The sequence below is a fragment of the Scylla paramamosain genome, chromosome 35 (genome assembly GCF_035594125.1).
Source record: "Scylla paramamosain isolate STU-SP2022 chromosome 35, ASM3559412v1, whole genome shotgun sequence".
Taxonomy (NCBI): Eukaryota; Metazoa; Arthropoda; class Malacostraca; order Decapoda; family Portunidae; genus Scylla; species Scylla paramamosain.
Genome location: NC_087185.1, coordinates 13,251,664 through 13,274,163, shown reverse-complemented (window position 1 = coordinate 13,274,163; position 22,500 = coordinate 13,251,664). Strand labels below are relative to the sequence as shown.

At 34.8% G+C, this 22,500-nt stretch overlaps 1 protein-coding gene across 4 annotated transcripts in view; it reads right to left on the bottom strand.

The window, feature by feature from the left end:
• Positions 1-1,837: 1,837 nt before the first annotated feature.
• LOC135090671 (integrin alpha-PS3-like) overlaps positions 1,838-22,500 on the bottom strand; it is a 42,778-nt gene continuing 22,115 nt past the window's right edge. For 3 of the 4 annotated variants that reach the window (XM_063987632.1, XM_063987634.1, XM_063987633.1), the window contains 16 exons: positions 22,489-22,500; positions 21,219-21,330; positions 20,550-20,729; positions 17,937-18,113; positions 15,280-15,425; positions 14,757-14,838; positions 14,311-14,431; positions 13,616-13,835; positions 13,241-13,404; positions 7,087-7,177; positions 6,838-6,942; positions 6,574-6,725; positions 6,047-6,207; positions 5,319-5,415; positions 4,778-4,913; positions 2,986-4,281 (listed from right to left, as the gene is read on the bottom strand). The exon at positions 22,489-22,500 is cut by the window's right edge and continues 201 nt beyond it. In XM_063987632.1, the coding sequence (XP_063843702.1) occupies positions 4,180-4,281; positions 4,778-4,913; positions 5,319-5,415; positions 6,047-6,207; positions 6,574-6,725; positions 6,838-6,942; positions 7,087-7,177; positions 13,241-13,404; positions 13,616-13,835; positions 14,311-14,431; positions 14,757-14,838; positions 15,280-15,425; positions 17,937-18,113; positions 20,550-20,729; positions 21,219-21,330; positions 22,489-22,500 (2,058 nt within the window). In that variant the 3' untranslated portion in view covers positions 2,986-4,179. Of the gene's footprint in view, positions 1,975-2,985; positions 4,282-4,777; positions 4,914-5,318; positions 5,416-6,046; positions 6,208-6,573; positions 6,726-6,837; positions 6,943-7,086; positions 7,178-13,240; positions 13,405-13,615; positions 13,836-14,310; positions 14,432-14,756; positions 14,839-15,279; positions 15,426-17,936; positions 18,114-20,549; positions 20,730-21,218; positions 21,331-22,488 lie in introns of those variants that run through there. The other variant, XR_010262076.1, reaches the window with a different exon arrangement.

Below are 22,500 nucleotides of genomic sequence, written 5' to 3'. Positions count from 1 at the left end.
ATAATTATCACTTTTTTTTTTTTTTACTTATCGTGTCATCGTCTACCCTTTTCACCTTACTCTGTCACAACCCATCACCTTTTCACTCATCCTGTCACCTCTTTCACCTAACCTATCATAAGTGTCATCTCTTCATCTTCCCTATCATCAAAAGCCCTGTAACTTTTTTTTTTTCACCTATTCTGTCATACCCATCACTGTCCTGTCACCCTTTTCTCTAAATACTACTATTCTACCACATTGCTTTGATATTTAACATAGCCATATTAGTGTCCAGTGTCCCTCTCTTCCCTGCCTTTTCTCCTAATATTTGCACATTCACATAAGAAACACAAATTAGAGACCCTATTTAAATTCCCTGCCAGATAAGAATGCAATCAGCTGAGAGGAGCAGGTGGTGGTCAGGCCAGTCACTCCTCTAAATACTAATTCTCTGCCACATTGTTTTGATATTTTACCTGATAACCATAGTATTCAATAATTAACTATATGTTCTCTCTTTTCTTGTATTAGTTAGTTTCTTCACAGTAACAGCAGAAAGGCAAAAAATTCATAAAATAAGAAATAAATAAATAAAAACATAAAAGTCAAGATTTTCTCTTTACGCTGTGTTGATACTTGGCAGCTCAGTCAGGTGTTTAATTCACTTATTTCCCACCCTTAGGAATACAGCAGCAACATGCCACGCCCATCATTACTTCAAGGCCCAGTGCACTATTATCCTTGCTGAAGCACAGTCTCACATGCACATATATTCAGGAACCTCAAACACTCACTTTGCCCTCCACCTTTCTTCACTTCAACAAGACTTAGTTTTCTCCCAGGTTTCACAAATTTTTCTTTTGTTCTGTTGGCACTTGTGAAAAATGCGTAAAGCCAGGCTGGGTCCTGCAATCCATCAGGACAAGTTGCCAGCTATGTATTTTTGCTGCAGTGTTGGCACGCTGGACAAGCGAGGCACTGACAACACAGTGGGATGTTATGATGTACTAATGTATACACAAGGGAACAATAACCTCCAGGGCACTCATAGAGAATATAAGTCCTGCCTGGCTGGATTCCACAACCTGCTGGGGCAGGTTGTGGAATCATGTTTACACTCAACCACTGTTGTTTTCTTCCTCTTCCACACACTGTTGCCCCTGTTTCCTCCACTAGTTTATTGCTGAATAGTAAGTACCACTTCTCTGATCCACAGTTGCCTTGTGTCAGGTGTGGCTTTTAACTAGTACATTATTGTCATATCTCATTATACAAAGTAGGATCTATTATATTATTAGTTTTTACTTGTTTTAATAGCATTTCTTACAATCAATACAATGGAAATTACACCATACATTTACTCTTAAAGATTCAAAATAAAAATTTCACTTTTCATACAAAGGTGGTTACATTCATTAACAAATTCAAAGCAAAGGTATACAACGTAATGGAGAAAACTATATATATATATATATATATATATATATATATATATATATATATATATATATATATACACACACACACACACACACACACACACACACACACACACACACACACACACACACACACACACACACACTGCCTTGACATTCAGTCTTACATACTCCATCACATTCCAACTGACAGTAGGGTATGCAACAACACATGGTCATTATAACGTACAATCGCAATAATGCACTGAAATTTTAATAAATATTTAATTGGAATAACAAACCAAAACTGGCATGACGAACTTACCATTTGTGCAAGCACTGGAATTTTAAATATTTAATCAGAATAACAAACCAAAACTGGCAAGATGAACTTGCCATTCCTGTGAGTACTGAAATTTTAATAAGAATTTAATCGGAATAACAAACTAAAACTCACAAGACTAACCCACCAGCTGTGCGAGCTGCTGCTCACCTATCTGAGGCCTGTCCCTTTCTTCCTTTTTGCCTTTCCTCTCCATTCTTCTGTCTTGTCTCAAACCTCCCTCCCTGTTATCTGTCAGAGATAAGGGACAAGGGAGTGATACTTCTCTCTCTCTCACTCTGTCTCTCTCTCTCTCTCTCTTTCTCATTCATGTTTTGTCATTTTCACTTCATCCTTTCTCACTCTCTCTCACTCTTGTATACATAATTCCATTTTTATTCTCAATCAGTCTTATTCTATTTAGTAATCCTTAGGATTGTTCTTACTTTCAGAAAGAGAGAGAGAGAGAGAGAGAGAGAGAGAGAGAGAGAGAGAGAGAGAGAGAGAGAGAGAGAGAGAGAGAGAGAGAGAGAACTTTGATGTATGGGGTTTACTGAATGTATACAAGTGATGCCAACAGTAGGTAAATTTGACCTATTCTTGTTAAAGCAGCTCAAAACTTGGGATGATATTGCACAAAACTTGGGATGGTAGGAATTTAGAAATAAGCATGAAACTTGGGAGGGTACTGTACATATTTGTTGTGTTATCTTATTTTGATGTAATATTGCTAATGTGCTTATTTTGATGTTTTTTTTTTTATTGTGGGATTTTTTATATCATTTTCTGGTTCCTGGGAACCAATTAATTTTTTCGCATAGGTTTTTCAGTTACCAGAGAGCACATTTGCCATAACGAATGCTACATTGGAACAAATCATGTTCATTGTTGCATACCCTACTGTATTTAAATAAATAAGATCAATTATCACAATAAATGTGCACTATAGTTTATGTAGGGGTGTAAATGGAAAATCAGTTTTAGAAGCTTATAATTTCAGTTTCTGGAGGTCTTCCATTAATCATGTCTTTGTGTCATTATTGTTCCCCTATTATTATATCCTTTTTTTTCTCTCTCTTTCTTTCTTTAATAGTACTAGATTAATTATACAGATCAAATTTGTGGTTCTATAGCTGTTAAGCAATTACTGAGGAATCAGCCATCTGGCACCTAAAGGGGATTACAGGTGTCAATTAACTGAATGGATATTTGTCGAATTGCCTACTAAACTGTATGGTAAAATACCAGACATCCGAGGTTCTGCATTCAGTATGTTTTATTGACTAGTGCTGCCTCCCTTCATTGTTACCCAAACTACTTGTCTCGAAGTGACCTGCTACTGTTCATAATTTCCTCAATTGGTAATACATGATCATGATGATGATGACGATGATGATGATGATGATGTGATGATACTGATGATGATGATGATGATGATGATGATGATGATGATGATGATACATAATGGTTGAATTTGAGAACAAAACATCACACGTCCCAATATCATAGTTCAAAAGAAATTTGGAGAATTGCATTCACAACATTGTGTACTAAACATTCATGCATCTTTGGTATTATAAGTGTACAGAGTACTATCAGACTTCAACAAAGGATTGGAAACATTGTAGCCATAGCAGAAAATAAATCATATAGCAATATAAGTAGACTAAATAAAATAAATGAAAGTAAAATGGATAAACAGATAAATTCAATTAAATGAGTGAATAGTCTCAAAGATACTAGCCATCACTACCTATTAGTGCTACAAATTATGGCTGCAACAACAGAAAGTCTGATGTACTTGGAAAAACTAAGACCTTGTGAATGGACTGAATTTTGCTCTGAAGAACAGAAAGGTAACAACCTCTACTTAATGCTATGGTACAAGCTGTTCCCCAAAAGGGATTAACATGTGGCTCTAATAGAGGCAAGCAATTTAACAGAATGCATATAAGAACTACCATAAATCACTGTCATACTCAATTTGCTGATAAGTTACATTTCTGATTGTACATATCCCAGAAGCTAGACAAATACAAACAAAGATATCCAGCTATGGCCACATATGCGAGGCTAGAAATGTTATACATCTTTGGAGTTGTATGTGTTTTCATGGCACAAGTTCTTAGAATATTTTCATAAGATTCAAGACCACTGAAGTAAATAGAGCTTTCTTTATATTCTCAAATCTTCACACTCAAGCACCATATGATGCTCACTTAATATCTGGTAAACATCACAAGATGAGATCATGCTAAATCAAAATGACTCATTCACTTCACTTGTCCCTAAGCAAACCATACTTTACTGACTCTCACTAAAATACTCCCTTACTCTTTTTCTTTCCAATATCAGTAGTAGGCTTCATATAACTTCAAAATTGGTTCATGAAATCCTTTGGCAAAGATACACTGCTAGGTGGCTGCAGCTCCTGGCACCAGTAATCAATGGGCTGGGTTACTGATACCCTGGATTACTGGTACCATATGAATTGGAAGGTACAACATTTGCTTGCTGGGCCTTCATCTCCTCCATTTTCTCCCTCTTGAAGAATCCAGACTAGAGAGAGGCAAAAGAAAATATTAATGCATTCATCACATTTTCTACTTTCTAGTGCTAAGAGTAAAAAAAAATGAAATGCATTTAGCACACTTGATATTGATGTAAATATACAATATAACAAAACTGTTCACTTATGTACCCATCTGACTTATTATATCTTGCTACTCATTTATGCTTTTGTTATCTAAAAATGCCTATGATATGCAGTGCACAATAATGTATATCCATGATTGTGTGAAGTATATGTGTACTACTGAGAAAACTCTAACCTGGTATAAGACAGAGATGAAAATGTAAAATTGTAATTTTTTTTTCCAGAAGATTAACAGTTTTCTGTGCTGTCAGAATAGTTCACTAGTTTTTTTTTCATGCATTTCTTATACCAAGTTAGATTTTTCTCATAACACATTGCTCACTAATTAATGTATGTTGGATTATACAGTAATCTAACTTTTGAATGCTGCATGTGCCTCACTTTCTTCCTTTGGCTTACCTTGTACATCCCATAAGCCAGGAGTCCCAGCAGCAGGAGACCTCCCAGCACTGCCAGCAAGATGACCCACCAGGGGATGCCCTTTGCACGCAGGGTGTCAGGCTGGATGTACGTCACCACAGTATCCTGGGCCACCCTTAGAAACAAGGAGTAAGAAATCTTTTAGTACACTTAACAGCTAAAGAGGTGATACTGCATGTTTTATCTCTTTCAACACAACTTTTTCTTTCCTATTCTAAATAAGCATCATGGTATCTTAGAAAAAAGCAGAAAGGCAACAAAAGGTAACAAAAATTAATAATGTTGACAGAATAAAACAGAAATCAAAAATATTTTTTGTTCTTCCTCGTTTCATGTGTATAAAAATGTAATGGATGTTCCTCAGCACTCTGTCCTTGCATCTTCCAGAATCTTTTCCAAACACATAAAGAATAGTGGACAACCTTTCTGACCTTACATAAATATTACATTCTTGAAGATCCAAAATTACAAAACATTACATAAATGATATGTGTGTACACATGTGATATTTTCTACTTACTTTTCTCCAACAAAGCCCAGCAGGGAATTAAGGGACTGAATGTTGGCACTTGCTTTACTTGCAAAAATTGCTCCACCCTTCATGTTTATATATCTGGCTGCAAATTGAAAAAGAAACATTCATACACAGAATCAAAATATTGATGAAATATTTTTTCTATAGGAAGGCAGTACTGTATATCATTTCAACTTTTTTATGACCATAGGTGGATATTATCACGATAAATTATTGCGATAATTTATCGTGGTGATGATATTGGATCATTGGTTATCCAATAATCATTTTTCCCGTGTTATTGCTTCATTCTTATTGCTGATTTTTTTGGGTTCCAAGCTAGTGATAATTGATCATTTTAGTTTTCAGAACATGAGCATGTTGAAGCTTTAAACTTTCAAAGTGAAATGCAGTTATTTTACTTAAAAGTATTTTTCATTAATGAAGAGACAGGATAAACACTGAATTTTAATTTTTTCTAAGGTTTTTCAAAGTTTTCAAAGATAAAGATAAAAATAAAGATTTGGATTTATCAGCTTTTTTATTTAAAATATCAACATCATTATCGCTATTATCGGAATTTTGTATTTATTGATTTATCAGTTATTGGGCAATAAATTGCAATATTTCTTCAATAAATATTTATAAATAATAAAGAAATAAAGAAAAATCCAAGCATTGTGCAGTACTTTCTCACTGGAGGGTTAGAACTGTCCAGTATAGTCTTTTCTTACCCATGACCTGAAGATCAACTTCCATGTTGAAAGAAATTTTTGCTGAATTTGTGCCCTGTGGCCAGTTGTATATACGGCAGGAGAGTCGGGCACACCTGACTAGACTTGAGGAGCAGTTGAAGTACTGAGTCTCATCCCCTTCATTTTCTACATTCACAGTTCTGTCAATGTGAATGTCCTTGTTCTCTTAAAATTTCCTTCACACTTCTGAATAGTATTTTGTAGATAATAAATAATTGGTTAAGAAAAGTAAATATCCATAACTTTCACAAAATTACAGAGAAATGTTCCATGTAAATACATATCTACTTCTTGTAATCAAGGGAGATAACTAAAGATAAACAACTTTTCTCATAAAAATTTAATATATTAGGATAATGAATTTCTCAGTATGACATTAGTATTAACCTTAAGAAAACAAATGGCACCAGCACTTTACCCTCAGAGAAAATAAGCTGTCATACTAATAGACCTAAAGTAAAAAGTGTGAGCAATAATGGAAAAACAAGATGACAAAATATACTTACAGTTCCTTTATGTGAGGTTCTGCATTACTACTTCCACCCATCTCACCATCATCACCGATTATACCATCATCCACATTCCCATTGTCACTGATGTCAATATCAAAACTGCCACTACTCAACTTGCATTGGAATGGTTGTTCCTTAAAAGTTGTCTGTAAATAATAGAGAATGTGAAATGCAATCAGTGATTTCAGTACATATTTACGAAGATCTATAAGAACATTATTCTTTGTGCAAGTTATTTGTATTTTCAGAAACACTCACCTTTGGGGGATACAGTTTTACTAATTTGTGTCCATCACTTGTATTGACAGGAATATCAATGTTTAAATCCACCTCACCAATAGGTGTTGGCCCTCTCTTGAATACCTGTGGAGTAAAAACAAAAATTATAAATCGATGTTGAAACGTAATTACTTATATCGCAAGAAATCAATACTTGTTGTGCAATATTACAAAAATTATTGGTAATATTATATCCTTCATTATGAACAAGTCAAAAGTCAAACATACAACATAGGAGTGAGTAAATCTTGGATTAATGGTTGCATTAATGTGGTTCTTGTCCACATGTGTGTAAAACACTTGTTCTTCCTTGGAGTCTCTGAAAGAAAACTCAATCAGGAACAAGATTTCTTCAAACATTTATCTATAAAATCTCTAAATTTTGAAAAGTGAATCATCCTTGCCAAAGGTTGTGCTGATAAAAACAAAAACAGAAAAAAAGTAACCTGCATCAGTTTTTGTATCAAAGAGGCTGTGACAAATTATGTGGAAAAAGAAAGGATCAAACCAAGAACATTATAGCTTGATGGTCACCACTCAAACTGCTTTGCTACAACTGACATAATCAAAGGCTGGCTGGCTAAATAGGGGCTTAGCTACGATGAAGTGTCTTAAGTGTGTGTGTGTGTGTGTGTATTTACCTAGTTTTACTTAGTTGTAATTTATAGGGCCTGAGCTACACTCGTGTGGTACCATCTCCATATCTGCACTTGTCCGGCTTTTCCTTTAAGTTGTGGACACTCATTGCTGATACTACATCCTCACTTAGCTTGTTCCAAACTTCTATATTTCTCTGTGGGGAACTATATTTCTTTGTTACTTAAGCATCTTCCTTTTCTTAGTTTTTTTGCTGTCCTTGTGTGAATCTGGTATTTCCTTCTTCTCTTTGCAGTAGTTTCTAATTATCAATTTCTTCCACTCCATTCCACAATTTATATATCAGTATTAAATCTCCCCTTTCTCTTCTTTGTTCCAATGTTGGCAGATTCATTTTCTTTAACCTGTCTTCATATGTTAATTTTTCCAGTTCTGGAACCATCTTCACTGTCATCCTTTGTATCCTTTCTATTTTTCTGACATATTTCTTCTTGTGGGGAGACAACACTAATTCAGAATATTCCAGCTTTGGTCTAATTATAGTAGTAATTATTTTCTCATCATATCTTTATCCATGTAGTGGATTGCTGTTCCATTATTTCTCACCATTCTATATGTATCTCTGAGTATTTTCAACATGCTTCTCTGACTGTTGAGTATCCTGTATTGTCACTCCAAGATCTTTCTCTTCTTGTACTTTTATTATTTCTTCATTTCCCATTTCATATGTCCATTTTGGTCTCTTGTCATTTTTTCCCATTTCCATTACATGACATTTTTTTCACATTAAATTCCATCTCTCATTTCTTACTCCAGTCCCAGATTTTATTTATATCCTCTTGTAGAATTGCAGTCTTTGTTGTTTCTTATATGTCTTTGTAATTTTGTATCGCCTGCAAACAAACTTGTGGAACTCTTTACTCCTTCAGGCATATTATTTATGTTGATTAGGAAAAGTATTGGTGCCAGCACTGATCCTTGTGGCACTTCACTAGGCATGTTATTTATGTAGATCAGCAAAAGCATTGGTGCCAGCACTGATCCTTGTGGTACTCCACTATCTGCTTTTCTCCATTTCAATTTTACATCTTTTACTACTATTCTCATTTATCTTACCTTTCCATCCAGTTTATTATTTTTCCATTTAATCCTCCTACATTTTCTAGCTTCCATAGTAGCCTGTTGTGGGGAGCTTTGTCAAAAGGTATTTTTTAGTTCTAAATATACACACCCCTCTCCTGTGTTATATCAGTCACTCAAACAAAACTTCATCAAATTTGTTACACATGATCACTTTTGTCTAAAGCCATGCTTTTTTTCTGCTATTATATCATGTTTTTCTAGAAATTCTGTTCACTGCTTCTTTATTACTTTTGACAGATCTTACATACTATGCTGGTCATTGATACTGATCTATAGTTCAATGGTTCTTCTTTCTTTCTATTTTTATAAATTGGCACTATGTCTGCTCTCTTCCATTCCTTGGGCACTCTTCTAGTTGATAATGAGCACTTTATTATGCCATATACTGGTTCAATTAACTGTTTCCTGCACTCTTTTAAAATGAAACCATGATACTCCATCTGGTCCTGTTGCTTTTCTTTCTTCCAGTTCCTCCATCATTTTATAAACTTCTTTGATTACTGTAATTTCCCACACTTGCTTTTTTGTCTTCTTATCTTGTGGTTCTTTAAATTCTGATTCTTCAGTGAAAACTTTTTGAAACTTTCTGTTTAGCAATTCACTCAAGTCTTTTGGGTCTTCATATGTTTCATTTTCATCCTTCAACCCTTCTAGTTTTTCTTTTAGTTAAATTTTTCCATTAATTAATCTGTAGAACAGTTTTGGTTCATCCTTGCACTTTTCAACTACATCTTTTTCATATTCTTTCTCTTCCTCTCCTTATTTTCAAATATTCATTTCTTGCTGTCTTAAGTTCATTTTTTTTTATTTTAATTTTTATCCATGCTTCATTTCTTTTTTTCTTTGCTCTTGCACATCTTACATTGAACCACACCTGTTTTTCTTTTTCTTTAGGTTTGTACAGTGGGACATATTTATTCACTCCTGTCTCATATAGTTCCATAAAAATGTTGCACTTATTTTGCACATCATTTGTTCTTTTCAGCTTTCCCCAGTCCATTTCCTCCTAAAATCTCTTAAGTTCACCTATATTCATTTTCCCATTGTTTCTCCTGTTTTCTTTATATGATTCATCCTTTTCATTAACATCATTATCAGTTTCTATTTCTATCATTACATGGTCACTTTCTCCCATGGAGCACACATTCCTTTTGTTAATATTAGGTCAAGTCTTGTTGGTTCATCATTTCCCCTATATCTTGTATTTTCAGTCACCCATTGCATCACTGTGTTTTCCATAGTCAGCTTCAGAAATCTTTCTCTCCATGCAATCTCATTTTCTTCTGTCCCAAACATTTCCTAATTTATTTCTTTACAGGTGAAGTCACCAACCAATAGTACTCTTTTATTACTTATGATTAGTTTACTCAAATACTGGATGGTATCTTCTATTACTTTCTCATAGTCTTCCTTACTCCAAGAAATTTTAGGGGTAAATAAGTTAATATTACCGTCAGTATTTCTCCATTATTATCCTCCAAGTTAACACTCACTATTTCGGCTTTTCCTTCCCCATATTTCACTATTTTTGTCTTCACCTCATTTCTTGTCATTATCATTACACCTCTGCTTGCCTGTCTCTTCTCCATATATTGTAGTTACTGTTGATGACAATCTGATTTTCTTGAACACGCCACCTTCGGATTCCTTTATTTTAAATAGTGTTGTAATTCCAATGTTCTGTGTAACAGCCCATCTATGTTGGTATACACCACATTCAGTCCTTCATTTTTACTATTTCTCTATTTTATTTTCATTTATTCCTTTTTTCTTTATGTACCATTTCTTCACTCTGTCTCCCAAAACTCTCCCAAAAAAATCTTATCTTTTCTTTTGTTCATGATTAATTTTTCTCAACAACTTTTTATCATTCCTTCATCCAAATATGAGAATGCCATTTTTACTTTTTAACAAATTCATCGTCTCTCCAGTAATTTTCTCAATGTGTCAATCCAGAATCAAATTTTCAGTAAATGTAACTCCCAAATCCACTTCTTCTTTTGATTTTTTTAACTTCACACTATCCATCTCATAATTATATTGTATTCTTTTCTTACTCTTACCAAACTCCATTACTTTACATTTACTTAAATTTAATTTCATTTGCCAAAATTTATTCTATCTATTTACCTTATTTAAATAATCTTGCAATACCATACAATCATTTACATTTTCTACCCTTCTCATCAGTTTAGCATCATCTGCAAATAAGTTCATATAACTATCTATTTCTTCATTTATGTCATTCACATATATTACAAACATTATTGGTCCCAACACTGATCCCTGTAGGACACCACTAGTTACTTTCAGCCAAGATGAATTTTGGTCTTGTATTACAGTTCTCATCTCTATCATCCAGATAATCCTCCATCCACTCCAGCAGTCTTCCTCCAATTTTTCCATAATTTTTTATCTTCCATAGCAATCTTTGGCTTTCTTCAAGTCTAAGTAGACACCATCCACCCATCCATCTCTCTCCTGCACAATATTGACTACCCTTGCATAAAAGGACAATAAGTTCATGAGGCATGATCTTCCCCTCCTAAATCCAAACTGACAATTTACCAAAACTTTATCTTTTCCCAAATGTTCCATCCATCTTTCCTTTATTGTTCTTTCACATAGTTTTCCTACAACACTAGTCAAGGACACTGGTCTATAATTTAGTGGGTTTTCCTTATTTTCTCCTTTGAATATTGGTTTAATATTTGCTCTCTTCCAATCTTTCAGTACTCTTCCTTGTGATGGTGATGTCACCACTAGACTGTGAATTTTATCAGCCAGTTGTCCTCTACATTCCTTCAATATCCAGTTTGATACTCCATCTGAACCACTTGCTTTATTTACATCAAGTTCTTTCATCATCTTAAGTATTTCCTCATAACTGACTGGGACTGTACTTAGTATATTCCTCACCAACTTATCCCTTCCAGCATCAAACTCCCCTTCCACAGTAAATACTGATCTGAAACTATTGCTTATAATCTCTGCGATGTCCTGTGCATCCTCATAGATTTTTCCTTCAACTTTCAACCTTGATACACCTTCCTTCTTCTTCATCTTCCCATCAATATGTCTAAGGAATAGTTTGGGCTCATTTATACACTTATCTATTATATCTCTTTCATAGTTTCTTCTCCATTCTTATTATCTCAATGTACTTGTTTCTAACATCAATATATTCCTCCCACATGCTCTCAGTTTTCCTCTTCTTCCATCTATTCCAAGCATATGACTGATAATTTCTAGCCTCTTTGCATTTGGTACTGAACCATTCTTTACCCTCTTTACATCTTGCTCCTCCTCCAGGTACAAATTTCTCCACAGCGGAATTGTATATCCTTATAAATTCATCCCATTTTTTCCGAACATCTTCTGCATCTTCAAAGTCTTTCCAGTCCACAGCAACAAAGTACTTTCTTAATTTTTCAAAGTCAGCTTTACTATATTTCAATCTTTTCACCTTACAATTTTCATCAATGATTACATTTTCATTTTTCAAATTAAATTCCATCAACACATGATCACTTTTACCTAAAGGGCTATCACAGTGCATAGTTTCAATAATTTCCATGTCCTTGGTAAACACTGAATCAAGCCTTGATGGTTTATCTATTCCACTAAATCTGGTATCACAATCAACCCACTGAGTCATCAAGTTTTCCACTGCTCAGTTTAATAGTCTACTACTCCATGAATTCTCAATTCCAGTAATTGTCAATGTCTCCCAATTTATCTCCTTACAATTAAAATCACCAACAATAACTATATCACTACTTTCCATCACTATTTTTTCAAGACCTTTTACCACATCTACCAACATTTCTTTGTGCTCTTCTTTTTGCCAAGCATTGGTCATAGGTGTCACATACACTCCTACATAATTAATTATCGTTCCATTTCCAGTTCTAATCATCACTTGTAAAATTTCTGACTTGTCTTCACTTTTTATTACCTTCTCCACTTTAACACATTTTTTAGTCAGAATGATCACTCCCCCTCCTCCCTTGTCACTTCTATTTTTCATCCATAAATCATATTTATTATCACCAATGTCAGGAGTTCCTCATTCATTTTTCCATTTTGTCTCACATAATACAACAACACCCGGTGCAGTTCAGTTTAACAATTAATTTAATTCCATTTTAGTTGACATTAATCCATTTACATTAGTATAACATACCTTACTTACTGTTTGATGTACTATTTCTTTATTCTCACATCTCTTACTCTCCAGAAAAACTTCTCCATTTTTTTTTTGTTTAGCCTCATTTACTAGCCCCTTTTGCTTCAACCTTTGTCTCATCCATATCCCTGTTTATCCATACATTCCTATATTCTCTATCTCCAGACAACCTCAAAGACCCATTAATTACTTCTGCTTATACCTGTGTTGCAAACCTTATTCTTATGGGTCTCATTTTTGTGTGTGTGTGTGTGTGTGTGTGAACATGCAAGATTTAGGACTACTGTAAAAAAAAAAAAAAAATGCAGTACAAAAATGGATAACATGTACACAAGTCCATCCACTGTACACAGAAAATATGAGATGCATATATATAGATTCATAAGGTGAAATAGCAAAAATATTTCAAGTATTTCCCATAAACAAATCAGTATGAGAGGTAAGAACTCCTACCCATGCAGCACCATGTCAGCTTGGGCCACCAGCTGGAGGTTGATGAATAATTGATTATCTTCAGGTTTCAGCTCATGTCCTTCACCAGCAACATTAACCTGGATCCCTGGGCTGGTGGAACGGTCTGTTAGCTGGCTGGCATCCACACTTACCTCCACAGTGTCCTGCGCAATGATTTAGAGATAAAGTAATTGAATGCAAAAGAAAACATTACAAGGCACTTCATAGAGTTACATATACTAATAACTGAGATCCATGCAGATACCAGGTAAACCTCAAAATTGCATTGGAAACAGATTCATTATGTGATGTAAATGGAGTATGCGAATATGGTCAACAGAAAAAGTAATAGGCATTTAAATCAGCATGTCTTACTGAGCCACCCTTTTTGAGGGGATTGGACAGCTGGCACTCCAAAGACGTCCTCAGGTCGTCATCAAAAAATTTACAGTCGTGTGATGTAGGCAGAAGGAGAGTAAGAGGCAAGTCCACCTTGACAACCATGGTAGGAAGGTACGCAGGTTCTCCACTACTAAACACTTGCACCCGTAGTACTGGTTTAGTTCTTTGGCCCACTACCAATTTGTTTCCTTGCCTTAGGAAAAGAACACATTAGTAGTTTATATAAGAAGTTTTCATTATCTGAAATGTGAGCTTAAGCATCATGATTTTAATCCCAATAACATTATAATTCACTTTCTGAACCTAAGGGCACCAGTTCACATTCACAAAGTAAAGTTAAAAGCAAAATTAATCACTAAGAAAATGAAAACATAACCCCATTTCTGCACTTTCTAAGTCTTCACTGGTTTATAATCAAGGGCTTCATAGTTCTTCCAAAAGAAATGAAAGGAATTTCTTATTTCAATTTTTCTTATATAGAAACACACAAGAGTGCTTGCCATGCATAAGAACACTAGAACTACATATATAGTTACACCCAAAGCCAATGCACAGCCACATCATCTAAAATCTCTTAATCAGTTCATTACAGAGGCCAGGAAAATGGCCAATGCTTACCAATAAATAGCCAATCTAGCATCTTTTGACTAGTTTGCAATGAGACTTACTCAAGATCAAGGTCGGCATCAAATGTCAAATCCACCCTGCAGACCTCCTCCACACAGCCTTTCAGAATCCCCACCCGAGTGATATTGCTGTGTATCTCACCAGGGTTGGTCACTGGTTGTTCTGGATACAGAAAACATCAACATTATTTTCTGCATGATGAAGAGGGTAGAAAATACACATGAAGTCTCCTTTTCTTTTCTGACTTACAGATACTGATATCCATAAAGCACTAGAACCTAAAACCATTTCAGTTCAGTACCCTTGAAGGACACAATATGACAGATTTCCTTAAGGAAGCCGGTGTGGCAGCTGAGATTATTTTCTTTTATACTTACCATTTTGATACAAGCTAGTACCTCAATAGCAAGCTACCATGAATGAATGAACAGATTCATAGTTGTGAATTAATTTTGGGAAAACTTGAGAAAATGCCAGCATAACTCACTTATCAGCTCTAAGCGTGGATTCTTCACGAGGTCATAATCCATCTTCATAACTATGGGTTGGTCTGGATCTATTTTGTCTTCCTGTGGAAGAATATGATCATAAAAGTTAGATACAGTACAACATTGTTACTTCTAAAGCATGCTGTGGCCTAATTTTAGGATTCACATACAAATTGTAAACTCATGAAAATACTTATTCAAAACCTTATACAGCATTGTAAACTTGATTGTAAATCCTTCCAAGCCTTCCTAAGCCAGTGTTTGACATTCCTTAACCATTCGGGAGGCCTTATTCTGCAGTGGCTTCAAATAAAATTATGAAAGAAAGGCAAGTACAGACTTAAGTTCCATGAGCTCCAATCAATTGGATTTATCAAGCAGCATTACATAATACAAAGCATAGGTTCCTTACACCTGGTCCTTAAAATATCAACTAAATTCTTACATAATACAAAGCATCAGTTTCTTACATCTGTTCCTTAAAATATCAACTAAGTTCACCTACACATCCAAATGACACACCTTGACAGTCACTTGTTCACTCCTGCAAGTCGGCTGAGCACTGTTGGCAGCCAGAGTTAGATTGAAGGTGAGGATGTACTTTTTAGTGTTGAACACAGCACGAGGGGCTGGGCTGTCATGGTCCAGGGTGAGTGTTACCTGAATTGCTGAGTAAAAAACTTTCTGATTATCAAGGTAATTTTTATGCTGGAACTGAACTTGTCAATATTTTTACTGAATAAAATTAAAATTACACAGGAATAAAATCAAAGTAGATCACCCAATCAGTCAGTGTACCAATCTTGGAAAAGCTTTCTGGAGAAAAATAAATACAGTGGAATCTTGGTTTTTGAACTTACCCTATTTGACGGCTTACAAGACACATGGGCTTATAAGGTGCACCTCAGTTTGGGCAGGCATTGAAAAAAAATAAATAAAAAAATAAATAAATAAATACGCGAGTTTAAATTTTGAATATGAAGTGAAGGGTTTCACTTGACATTTGAAGCCCTCTCATATGTACTATTCAGATCCTTATTGGATCCAAATATTGTACATTTAAAAACTTTAATATTTGCTAGGATCTACCAACACTGGTCCTCAGACCAATCCTGCTGTGAGATGTAAACAAATATGGCATAGGCAGTGACATTGTCAGATCCCAGAGGGTAATAAAGTTTCTACATCATATTTTTAATTGACATTCAACACAATTCTAGTTATAATATTTTAGTACTTTTTCAAAGGATAAGGATGTGTGAAAATAAATTTACCTTATTCTCTACAATGTATTCTTATTTGAAATATTCAGTATAGACCATCACCACGAGCCACTCTACCTCATGATGTTCTCTTCACTTGTAAAATCTTTTGTTTTGTTAGGTAGTAAGCTAATTTCTAAATAAACAATAGTTTCTCATTAGCTTCAAGTTTTGCTGAACATGTATGCAAGGTAAGAATGTGAAAAGATAGGTGCAATGTCAGTTGTATAAAGGTGTCTTACCTCAAGGAATAATGCCATCACACTAAGAAATGCAGTGAATCTTGCATGTCACTGGGTTTGGTGTGTAACTGACCACAATTTTGTTTTGGTACATGCAATGTACCAAAACAACATCACTTAATTTCTTCCTGATTAGTGTTATTTTATATGAATTACCACTAAGTACAGCCTGTTATATATTGTTACCTTGCAAAAAAGAGTTGTTTTTGTGGTGTAGAAGCGATCATCACTTTGTTTACATGTGTGAAGATGTTTGGGGTTTGATTTAAGGGCCACTGTTGCTATAAACTTACCACTAGCCACTGCCCCAAAGCTGAACCTTAGCCTAATAAGATAAAGGCTAATTTTCTGAGACTTTTTTTGGAAAAAAGGCATGTCTTATAAGCCATCAAATATGGTAATTCATTCCTAAATGCCAATTCAAAATCCTAAATGTCCAAAAACCAAAATTATTTTCCCTATAAGAATCAATGTAAAATAGATTAATCTTTTCTCAGACACCTGTCCACCATGTCTTAGTAGGTAATGACCAATGCTCCCACTGCTAAGAAGGCGGCTCCACATCTCCAGCATTGTGGGTCATAGAGAGAGCCACAGGAGGCTCAGGATTACTACTGAGCACCAAATCTTGTTTGTTTACATTGAGGTTCTTCAGCAGGATCACATTTAACTTATTTCAAAGATTGAATTACTGCCTTACCCACTGTCTCTCCCCAAAAACTCTGGTAGGTTCAAGGGACGAAAAAGATTTAGGAGTTATAGTTAGCTCTGAACTTCATCTAGGAAAGCAATGCATAAAGGCCAGAAACTGGGCAAATAGGGTATTAGGATTAATTTTTAGGAGTGTTAAAAGTAGAAGTAATATTAAAGTTATATTTGTCGCTGGTGAGACCTCATCTAGACTACGCTGTGCAGTTCTGGTCCCCGCATTATAGGAAAGATATAGGTCTATTAGAATCAGTACAAAGGAGAATGACTAAAAGGATACAGGGAATGAGGAGTATTCCTTACAAGGCAAGACTGAAGCTGTTAAATTTACATTCTTTAGAGAGACATAGGTTAAGAGGGGACTTGATAGAAGTCTTTAAGTGGTATAAGGGTTATAACAAGGGGGATGTAAGCAAAATTCTTAAGATCAGCAACCAGGTTAGAACAAGAAATAATGGGTTCAAACTTGAAAATTTAGGTTTAACAAAGAGATAGGAAGGAATTGGTTCTCAAATAGAGTGGTAGATGAGTGAAACAGGCTCAGTAATCCTGTTGTCAGTGCTAAGACATTAGGGAACTTAAAGAGAACATTAGATGGGTTTATGGATGGGGATGATAGGTGGAAATAGGTAGGTATATTTTATACAGGGACTGCCACGTATAAGCCTGGTCACTTCTTGCAGCTTCCCTTATTTCTTATATTCTTAAGTTCTAAATATATAAAAAATGAAGAAAATATTTGTAGAAACTATAAATTAGTAATGAATGGCAGTTTTTGCTACATCTTGTAGAATTTGAAAGCAAGTAACTTTGTTAAAAAACTGAGTTATGGCATGGCAACTGAAGCAATTATGAGTTAAAATTTTTGTTCAAAAACCAAGTTGTTCAGAAGGGGAGACATTCAGTAACCAAGGTTCCACTGTAGTGATATTGTGAGAAAAATAAAAATAAAAAAGTGAGAACTTACAAGAGCTTGAAGGTATCCTGTGTCCAGAATACCGGAGGCAAGTTGTGAGGTTCAAGGTTGTGATTCCCTCCCAGGCAACATTGGCTGGGCTGGAGGTGAGGTGGCCTGACAGCATGACCACTGGCCGAGTCTTCATCACAACCACATGACCAGACAGGAAGCTTCCAATAGCCAAATCTAGAGGTCAAAGTTGTACTTTGTTTCATAGATAATAATAATAATAATAATAATAATAATAATAATAATAATAATAATAATAATAATAATAATAATAATAATAATATATAATAATAATAATAATAATAATAATAATAATAATAATAATAATAATAATAATAATAATAATAACAACAATAATAATAATAATAATATTACAAATAACAATAACAAATAATATGATACTTACTGAATTATGTAAATACATGTACACAATGAATTAGCGGCAAGAAAATCTACCCAAGATAATATATATACCTATATACAGTGGAACTTCTGTTTTCAAACTTAATTTGTTCCTGAATGCCATTCAAAATCCAAAATGTTCAAAAACCTAAACTACTTTCCTCATAGGAATCAATGTAAAATAGATTAATTGACGCTCACACTGCTAAGATGGCTGCTCCACATCTCCAGCTTAGAAATTTTTCATCCAAAAAGGATTTACTGAATGAACTCAGTGACACAGAACTCATTAATGCAGGCATTCTCTTTGTCACCGATCAAGTGAGGGAAGTCTTAAAGAGGGACACAGAAAGGAGCAACTCACTCACCACCAAAATGAAGGTGATCATAACACTTAGACATCTTGCTGCTGGGAAAAGCTACTGGGAAAATGCAGTTGTGAAATAGTGATGGCATTATGGGTCATAGTGAGAGCCACAGGAGTCTTGGGATTACTCCTGAGAGCCAAACCTTGTTTGTTTACATTGAGGTTCTTCATATGATTACCGTATTTCTACACAACACTGTGGAATACTGAGTGTTGCCAGTTCAGCAATGTCTGTTTTTCTACACCTATGTGGAATCCACAACTAAATATAAAAGAGAAACATATGCTAATTTCAGGAAGTTAACGTTGACAATTATGTACATATATACACATGTATTACCATATGCTAACAAGAATTTTGCATAATTTTACTACATATTTCTTTTCATATTCGCACAGTTTCTTGGAAGATGTGGATGTGGAAGTTTATTCCACACTCAGCTGCCAAATGTCACAATATTTCCACACTAATAGACAAAATTCCACGATATGGTAACCTTGATTCTTTAACGGGATCACATTTAATCCATTTCAAAGATTGAAATATTGTCTTACCCTCTGTGTCTCTCCTCCAAATATTTAAAAAACAAAGGAAGTATTTATAGAAACTATAAATTAGTAATAAATTGCAGCTTTTGCTACATCTTGCAGTATTTGAAATCAAGTAACTTTGTTAAAAAACCGAATTATAGTATGGCAACCAAAGCAATTATGAGTTAAACTTTTTGTCCAAAAACCAAGTTGTTCAGAAAAGGGAGATGTTTAGTAACCGAGGTTCCACTGTATGTATGTATGTATGTATGTATGTATGTATGTATATATATATATATATATATATATATATATATATATATATATATATATATATATATATATATATATATATATATATATATTGTAACGCGAGTTTCTCCAAATACTGAAAGAGGTGAAAGAACGTGTAATTCTAAGTAGAAAACGTTCTATACACATATGCATTTTAAGGCTTTGTTTACCTATCAGAGGAGTTGAAAATGTATGGGTGTACTATGTGTGTAACTGTGACAGACAGTTGCATTGTCATAGTCTCAGAGGTGCCACTTGCTCAAATTATGAATGGTTTTATCTTATTTTTTGCAGGCTGTAAAATATTACAGTATCTTGTAACAAGGCAAACGGTATTAAAAAGCACGTAATTTACCGATAAGCATTACACGACATCATTATTGTGGTGATCAAAAGTACTCCTGTAAAGTGCTACGTGGCATCATCAAAGAGAGGAAGGAGAGGGGAGCAAGTCCAAGCGACCTTGAAAACAGCTGAGTGATAAGATTAAACCATTCGTAATTTGAGCAAGTGGCATCTCCGAGGCTGCAACAATGCTACCATCTGTCCATCACCTCACAACTACCCACATAGTACACCCGTGAGTCCCATATATTTTCAACTCCTCTGACAGGTAAACAAAGCCTTAAAATGCATATGTGTATAGAACATTTTCTACTTGGAATTGCACATTCTTTCACCTCTTTCAGTATTTGCAGAAACTCACGTTACACCCTGTATAAAGAGAGAGAGAGAGAGAGAGAGAGAGAGAGAGAGAGAGAGAGAGAGAGAGAGAGAGAGAGAGAGAGAGAGAGAGAGAGAGAGAGAGAGAGAGAGAGAGAGAGAGAGAGAGAGAGAGAGAGAGAGAGAGAGAGAGAGAGAGAGAGAGAGAGAGAGAGAGAGAGAGAGAGAGACCAGCCCACCTGTCAGGTTATATACTCAGCTAAAAAAAAAAAAAAAAAAATACACATAAATAAAAAAATAACAATAAAATACAACTTAGGATAATAATATAAAGATGATGAAGATGGTTCACATACCTGGATAACCATTTTTATCTATATCATTTCCCCGTGACAATGACACACCAAATCCTCTGAGCACAGGATTGAAGTCCTCTGGAGCAAGGCGTTGTGAATACTGTTGTTTGAGACCAGTGGCTGAACCCAAGAAGACATACACAGCCCCATTACCCTCCCATGGTGCCCCTGCAATAATGTCTGAAGGGACAGGAAAAGAAACACTTTACTCGCTCTGGATACCAAAGGCACAACCTGAGATATACTAATCATGTGCCTCATGCTTACAAACCCTATAGTAGTACAGTTTTCCAGCTCAGTTACACATATGTTAAGTCAGTAAGACTGAAATCCATCCACTTCTTCCATCCATCAAGTGTTCTTCAGCCTTGCCATCCATTGCTTCTGGCTGCAGGCTTCAGTTCTGAACACTATATATATGCAGACTAACAAGACTATATATTCTTTAAACCTTTGAATGCAGTGTACACTCTGTCATCTTTTGCTTGATGCTTTCCTATAATTACTTTAATATCAAAGATCTGATATATAGAATCATGCCATTTTATCTTTAGAAATTATGTAACTTTTTATCACAAAATAATATATATCATTGTAAGTAATCTAAATGTTGAAATAAGAGAAATACATTCAGTCTACAAGCAAGCACATTCCCAGTGCCTCACTCACCCTCATAGCCATCCATATTGAGATCCCCAGGAGAAACAAGTGATGTGCCAAACCTGGCAAGGTAAACCTTATTGCCATAATAAGGTGTGGACTGGATACGGAGCCCACGTCCCTATGAAAAACATGTTAAAGCATTTCAGTAATTATTTCCTAACACATTTATGAACCTGTTATCAAAAATTTATGCTTCTATAAGGAATATCATTTCATTGGCAAAAATTATGTTCTCATAATTTTCATGAGAACACATTCTTTCAATGAACCCGAGGAGAGAATTGTTAATCTGTTCCATCTATTTGTCTGCACGTATAGGTATGCCACATTGTATGTTTTGTTGATTATTTACAAAAGAATAAATAAATATAATAATATGAAAGTCCAAACTGTCCCTATGTTTCATGCACTTTAATGATTTTTTTTAGGTTCTATGAAAGCTTTACCTTATTGGACCTGGCTGCATCACCATCATTTGTAATAAACTGAATATAGATTGCTTAATGGCCACATAAATGTAATCAATCAGTTAATCAATCAATCAGAACTCTACCCAAGAAGGCCATAGTAGTAATTTCTATCACTTCCTGTCCATACGAGTATGTTTCATCTTTGTCTTATCCTCCTCTCTTACAGCTACCCTAACACTTTCTGTCATACCTACAAAATCTACATAACAGCAGTACTATTAATGTTCCTTTCATATCATGCATTCCTTCAAGGTGCTCCAGGTTACATATTACTTCCACCATTCCACAATTCATCCCAACTAGCTTGCTAAATCTTTCATGGACTCCTCTAGTCTTGACATCTACTGGATTCTGTTCATACCAATAGTTCCTCTCAGGCATTTCATCACATCTGCAAACACCTCTGACTCTCATTTCATATCCATATCTTAGTTAATATCTCAGTTGCATATGTCACTTATGATATCAAAGTATTATGACTTTTCTTTCTTTTTAACTAAATGCTTTTGGCTTTTAATCATACAGCATAAGGACCATACCACTTTCCTATCTTACTTGGATATGACTGAACCAAATCATTCCCACTCATTCAGCTCCTCAGATAATTTTTTTGTTCATTCAGCACAATCACACAATTGATGATTAGTTCTTAATATCAATCTGCAAAATTAATTATTAGTTTGCAATTGTCAAATTACTGTACATATTTTCAAATAAAGTTGGATAATCAACTAACATAAGAAAATATCTTTGAAGCATTAAGTTCATATGATGCAAGTCCTTCACTATTCTAGCATAACACGTACATTGTTGCTGAG